At 25.6% G+C, this 7,500-nt stretch overlaps 1 protein-coding gene across 9 annotated transcripts in view; it reads left to right on the plus strand.

Annotated features, from left to right (window-relative positions):
* Positions 1 to 7,500, plus strand: part of LOC124432308 (GTPase-activating protein) — a 15,995-nt gene that overhangs the window by 8,121 nt on the left and 374 nt on the right. For 3 of the 9 annotated variants that reach the window (XM_046981138.1, XM_046981141.1, XM_046981140.1), the window contains 10 exons: positions 128 to 463; positions 542 to 743; positions 881 to 1,099; positions 1,213 to 1,337; positions 1,435 to 1,566; positions 1,674 to 1,715; positions 1,824 to 1,930; positions 2,019 to 2,262; positions 2,362 to 2,703; positions 2,820 to 4,486. In XM_046981138.1, coding sequence (XP_046837094.1) covers positions 128 to 463; positions 542 to 743; positions 881 to 1,099; positions 1,213 to 1,337; positions 1,435 to 1,566; positions 1,674 to 1,715; positions 1,824 to 1,930; positions 2,019 to 2,262; positions 2,362 to 2,703; positions 2,820 to 3,375 — 2,305 coding nt within the window. In that variant the 3' untranslated portion in view covers positions 3,376 to 4,486. Of the gene's footprint in view, positions 1 to 127; positions 464 to 541; positions 744 to 880; positions 1,100 to 1,212; positions 1,338 to 1,434; positions 1,567 to 1,673; positions 1,716 to 1,823; positions 1,931 to 2,018; positions 2,263 to 2,361; positions 2,704 to 2,819; positions 4,487 to 5,101 lie in introns of those variants that run through there. The other 6 variants (XM_046981144.1, XM_046981143.1, XM_046981146.1 and 3 more) reach the window with 5 other exon arrangements.

Genomic DNA, 7,500 nt, shown 5'->3' on the forward strand with positions numbered 1-7,500 from the left:
ATTTAATTTGTGACATCACATTAAATATTTAAAATAAAATGGTGTAAGGAGCAGTCTTTTTTCTTCTGCTTTTGATCTTTATATATATTATGTTATGTTCTTTCAAAATTTAATTTTTCTTTATTAGGTATTTTCTTCAACCAAGAGCAGCAAAACATAGACCAAATAAAATTTCAAGTAATTCAACACCACCGGGTACTCTTCCAGGCTTAGGGTCATTACGTTTAAAAATTCATTATACAGCTGATCATGTTTTCCCATCTGGAATGTATGAGAGATTGAGAACTTTATTATTACAAAGTGTTAATGTTCAACCGATAACATCATCTGCTGTTTATATTTTGGGTGAAATTGTGGCTTCCAAAATGGAAGCTGCGCAACCACTGGTTAGAGTGTTAGTTCATCATGGACAATTAGTGTCTGTGATGCGAGCACTTGCAAGTCATGAAATTTCTAAACTAACGTAAGTTTCCCTTTCAAATATGAGTATGTAGTATTGAGTTATATACGATGCAGAAGAATTTATCATTTCATTTTACAGTGATCCAACAACTATTTTCCGCGGTAATACATTAGTCAGTAAAATGATGGATGAAGGCATGAGATTAGCAGGTCTTCATTATTTACATAGTACATTAAGACCAGCAATGGAGCAGGTCTTTTTAGAAAGGAAACCTTGCGAAATAGATCCTACAAGGGTAAAGGATGCAAATACGATACAAACGAATTTAGCAAATCTAAAGGTAAGATTAGTTTAATATATAAATTATTTGATTGAAATAATACCTGATATTTTGTACTTTTGAGCAATGAATTTTAATATTTTTTTTTGTGCGCGGTTGTTTTTTTTTTTTTTTTTTTTTTTTTATTATTATTACAGGAATATGTAGAAAGAGTATTTACAGCTATAACAACGTCTGGTGTAAGATGTCCGCCATTAATGTGTGAAATGTTTTGGTGTTTACGAGAACTTGCTGCAACTCATTTTCCAAAGAATAAAGAAGTACGTTACTCCGTGATAAGTGGTTTTATTTTCCTAAGATTTTTCGCACCTGCAATATTGGGACCAAGATTATTTGACATCACTACTGAACAAATTGTAAGTAATTAATTAAATGTATTAATTAATCATATGTTTTAAATATAAAATAAAAAAGATTCCAATTTGTATATGAATTTTTATCTTTAAACTTATATTTATTTGTATTATAGGATTCTCAAACAAATAGAACGTTAACATTAATATCTAAAACAATTCAAAGTCTGGGTAATTTAGTGAGTTGTAGAGGAGGAGCTGGTAGCGTTTGTAAAGAGGAATATATGGAATGTGTATATAGGTATGTAATTAGGGATACATGTACGTTAAATAAATCCATAATAATCTTTAGAGAATGAATCATATTTTCTTGTATAATTCCTAGTTTATTTTTCCAGAGAATTTTATACAGAAAGACATATACAAGCTGTTAAACAATTTTTGGAACTTATATCGACTAGTAGCAGTAGCGGTGCAACGAAACAACGACCTACGATGTTGCAAGAACAACCAGTTGTGTTGAAAGAAGGGTAAGTTAAATCTTTACTTATTCAAATTGATCTTCCATAACAATTGTAAAAGTTTTATAAGATTATATTTTATATAATTGAAGTTGTTAACTTTATGTTTCTAATAGAATATATTTCCTTTTTGTGCATACTATCGATTGTACTAAGAGGTTTGTATTGTAAAAAACAAAAAAAAAAAAAAGAAAAGAAAAGAAAAGACGAAAGAAAAATATTGTCCATAGCGAGTTATATAGTTACTATGTTTTTTCTTCTTACAGAATAATGATCAAGAGGGCTCAAGGGAGAAAAAGGTTTGGAAGAAAAAATTTTAAACAGAGATACTTTAGATTAACTACACAAGATTTAACTTACTCCAAAACAAAAGGTAAGAGAAAATGTCGATATTATGTTGTATTGTTGGTAACATTAAAAAGTTATTAAATACTTAAAATCAGTTTATATTTATTTTACAGGTAAAGAACCTTTATGTAAAATTCCTTTGGAGGAAATACTCGCGGTTGAAAGGTTACACGAAGATTCTTTCAAGATGAAAAATATGTTTCAAATAGTACAACCACAAAGAGCATTGTATGTTCAAGCTGGTAATTGTGTGGAAGAAAAAGAATGGATCGACATACTTACGAAGATATGTCATACAAATAGTAATAGATTAGAAAAATATCATCCTAGTGCATATATTAATGGCCATTGGCTTTGGTAAGTAAAAAGTAATGTGAAAAGTATATTTTAATATATTTTTTAACATAAGTATCATATGATATATCTTCTTATTTTTGTATACATGGTATTTCATAGTTGTCGTGCAGCATCTGAAGTAGCTCCAGGATGCAGTGAGGTGTCTCCAGGTATAGAGGCTGGTTTACGCATGGTTCTAGATCCTGATCGGGATTTACAAAGGATACATTCTTTGATTTTCACCAATATGCCTCGGCTTGAAACATTAATGAGTGCATGTGAGTGTCAGGCAGTGTATGGGGCGAGTGATATGTGTGTGATACCAGGTGGTGGGTCTCTTATTGAAGACGTTCCATCTTGTTTTAAAACTTTAACTTCGTTGAGAGAAGCTGCATATGCTTTGCAGCACGAACATAGAGCTTACTTTAGAAGACTAGCACGTGATACCAAGTATGGGAGCAAGTAAGTTTTATATTTATCATTGTTTCTATATTATTAAATCCATCGCATAGAGGAAATTATAAATATTATTATTAATATTTTCTTTTATAAATCTTTTATAATTGAAATTATTTTAGACAAGCACCTATTGGTGACGATAATTACCTCCATTTAGCTGCCAGAGCTGGTTTTGATAGTCAGCTAACAAAACGTGCTTATGAAACAGATAGCTTAAATCAGCGTTGTACAGATGCAGACCATTGTTATGATATTGGATTTTCTAGACGAATAGAAGATCGAAGATACGACGATACACTCAGGAAATGTCTAGATTCTGACTCCATCAATCGTAGGTATGAGAATGAAAGTAATTTGTTAAGACGCTATGACAGTAGTACTGACACTATTAAAAGTATACAAAATGATCTCAAAAAATTTGATCATAGTTTAAACAATACATTAAGATCTGAAAAATCTGAAAGAAATGGAAATGAAAATATGGAAAATCGTAAAAGACTTGATAGCTCTGCTTTGTTGGCAACAGATGGAATTAATCTATCTGGTACACTGTCAAGAAAGTTAAATAATTATGATAATACTAGAAAACTGGATGAATGTACATTGACAAGAAGAATAAGGGATGACATAAATGACATATCCTGTACTGCTATGAGTGAACGTGGCAATCATTAATTTAACTGTAATATAAAAAATACACGCTCTACGTTCCTAGGACACATTTTTAGAGGAAACTTTGTCCGTGCATTCGCATTAGTTATATTTCAAGAAGAGATGGCACTCAAATTCAATTCTGACTATACAAGGCTATATATATTTTTTTACTACTCATACAGATATATATATATATGTATGTACATATATATATATATATATATATATATATTAATATGTAATACTGCTTTTGCTTACATATTGTTGACTCTTGTGCAATAGGGTCATCTCTTTTCTTTTCTTTTTTTCCTTTTTTTTTTTTTTCTTTTTTGTACACGCGATTTTAATATTTTTTTGAATTATGTAAGTTCTGGTTGTCTTACGCGCACAAAACTTTTGAAGCTATAAGATCAAAAGACTTCGAGAAGCCATTTTTATGTATTTGGTTTCTTATAACGCTGTGGAAAACTGAACATCTCGTCAAACGACAAAAATTTCTATTATTTATTTATTTATTTTCACATCATTTTAAAAAGCTGATAATAATGTATGTGCATTGAATATGATGCAATAATACAATGTGTTATCGATTGCATAAGCTATAATCTCATAGACTGGGGATAATTTAATAATCGCCAGTTTTAACTGATAAATATTTAGGGAACATAATAGCTATTTTTAATTATGAAAATATTATTTTAGGTGAATATATTATTTAATTATCATTGTTTTTCATTCATAATTCCATCAATTTATAACTGAGATATGTATATATCTTTAAAAAGAATAATTGAAATATTAAATATTTGTCATACAGTTTAATAAATACATATAACAAAAAATACATATGAGACATGCCAAAATTATGGTATGTCTGTATTATAATAGATGTCATTTAAATTTCATAAAGTAATTAAATTAAATTAAATAAATTTGAACTATATACGAAAAATTGAACAAAATTAAAGCTTGTTAATCCAAAGAGGCCTGAGTGCTAAACAGTTCTAAATTAAATGTTTGCAATCACTATTAACAGCATTATGAAATGTTGTTAAGTGCTTGATATGTAAAATTATTTCTACCATATCATATCATTATTTTTATTATTATTAATGTTATTACTATTATTATTATAATGATGATGATGATTTATTATTATTATTATTATTATTATTATTATTATTATTATTATTATTATTATTATTATTATTATTATTATTATTATCTTATTATTATTATCTTATTATTATTAATTATTATTACTATTACTATTACTATTACTATTATTATTATTATTATTATTATCGTTATCATTATTATAACTATCGAAACATAATTGATAGTAAAATTCAAAAACTATGATCACACACAAGCATTGAAAACAAATGACAAATCGATGCCTTTGTTTTTTTTTTCTGTTGTTTTTCTTTATAAATCATTTTGAAAATTAAAACGCTCATATTTCCTGTTATTTTCAGATCTAAAATAATTTTCTATTGCATTTATTTAAAAGATATTAATGATAATCACGTTGATCTTATAAGCTGATGCTTGTCAATTAAATACAAACAATCCTGTTTTTTTTTTTTTTTTTTTTTTTTTTTTAATTGAATGAATTATAATTTGTGAATAAATCATTCTAATAATCTAACAATTCCATATAATTCAGGAAAATGGATATATAAAGATAAGACACTTAGAAGTTTTCTGTATATTTTTTAATAACAAATTCAAATTTTCTCATTAGGTTTAAAACTTGGAAGAGATCAAGAAAAACAAATATTTAAGAGCACGTCTGATCTGCAATTTACGAGAAAAAATGTGTCTATACTGTATAGAAAAAAGATCTTACAATTTTACAAATGAGACTGCTATCTTTTTTCATCACAATAATATTCTGGCTTTATATATATATATATATAAAATATGTTTTAATATTTGATTATATATATGTCATAATAGAAATTATTATAAAATATATATATGTATATATATATATATATATGTATATATATATGTATATATATATATCCTGTGATAGTTTATATAACCAGCATTCATTATGATATATAGATATTCTAATCAAATGTATTATTCATATTATTAACTAAATAACTGTTAAGACAATTGGCATTTACTAAGAATCAATTTTATTTTGTAAAACTAATCTTGTGTGTGCATGTTGTGTGTGCACAAACAGAATAGAAACTAATCTATGCCATTCTTAATTCAATTTATTTTATGTTTGCAATTTACATGGAAAATATATTCTTCGATAAATTTAGGACACGTTTTTGAATATATATATATATAGAATAATATTATTACTATTAAGAAGATTGCCATACATATGGTATACATGCAATTAAAAAATTATGAAATATAAATATATAAAATTTGTCACTTAGCAGATATAGATTTTTCAAGATATGTATGACTTGTAAAACTAAAATAATGGAGAAGTTTTTTTTTTCTCTCTCTTAATCGGCGACATATGTATTTATCTATTTAAATTATTGAATCTAATATTACATTGATTTGGGAAAATCATATGCATTTTGAATCTTAAAAAAAAAAAAAAAAGAATGCATAGAAAACTTGCAAATAAATATATTAGTATGTGATTTCAATGCTTTTGCTGGTCATTTCATTGGTATTCGCATAAAAGCACTTTTCTTTGATCGATATTCTATCGCGTCCAAATTTATTTTCAATAATAATTATTGTATGCTTTGAAAATCTCATCTGCATTAAGCAAAATTTTTTATATTTTTCTTTTGCAATCATAAGCTATATTATTATGAATATATATATATATATATATATATATATATATATATAAAAGAAAAAAAAATCCCTCCAAAATCTGATAGACAAGAATAGAAGGAATTAAAAATAAAGTCATAAATAAAAAAGGGCAGTTGTTAAAAGAATGTATAGTAATTGTTATGGCCTATTATTAATTATTGCAGATATTATGTAGTTTAAAAATTCTAGCTTATCCTTATAATGTACAGTGTACAGAATTCTTTATTTCCATGTTTTAGAGAATGTGACTTTATTAAAATTCGTTTATCGTCTAGATTTACGATCTAAGATAATGTTAGTGAGTATTTATAGATTAATCAAAGTGTATATATATATATATATATGTATATGTATATATATATATGTACATATAATATATGTATACATATATATATATATATATATATTGGACAAAAATGTTATTTAATTATTTCAACTACAATTTATATTCAATGTAGTTTGAGAAAACTTGACATATCCATAAAAGGCCTTCAAGTGCATAGGTTTATAAATAGAATTTGGCTTATTGTCCGATAAAGATAATCGACATTAACAATGTATAAATAAATAAGTAAATTATAATAGAGGAATTAGATAAGTATAACGTAAAGTTTGCTGCAAAATATTAAGTTAATATACAGAGGATTAAATCTTCCTCTCTTTATACTTTCATGACCTGTGAACTGCAAGAATCCTCTGAATAAAAAGTGATCAAATTAATAGTTATTTTAAAATGAATAATTCAAAATCTCTCTCTCTCTTTCTTTCTCTCTCTCATTTTTTCTCTATTTCTCTCTTTCTCTCTTTTTCTCTCTTTGTATTTTTTGGAAATAACATAAGTTTTCATTATATAATAGTCGATCGTAATTTTACGAGTTCTTGTATGTTATATGTAAGAAATTTTTTTAATAATTTGATTTTATATATATATATATATATTATTATTATTATATATATGTATATATTTTGGAACAATATTACGACAACGATTATATTGTATTGCATTTTGAATAACAAAATTAATGTTAAATTTATTGTTAATCCATACTAATGAACTATGAGAAAATTTGTTAAATACATAAATATATTTCTTTTCTTTTTTTTTTTCTTTTTTTTCTTCTTTTTAAATTTTTGTAAATGACAAAGAAAATACATTTAATTTTGTAAAGATTTTCTTTGCCATATGAAATAGTAACGTTGCACAATGATCAATTGATAAACGATAAACAATGGGATTTATTAAGAGGATATTATGTGACTGCATTGAATATATATGTTATGTATATACGTATATATGTATAGACGTGTAGATATATCTATATATGTATATATATGTAT

The sequence above is a fragment of the Vespa crabro genome, chromosome 24, assembly GCF_910589235.1.
Source record: "Vespa crabro chromosome 24, iyVesCrab1.2, whole genome shotgun sequence".
Classification (NCBI taxonomy): domain Eukaryota; kingdom Metazoa; phylum Arthropoda; class Insecta; order Hymenoptera; family Vespidae; genus Vespa; species Vespa crabro.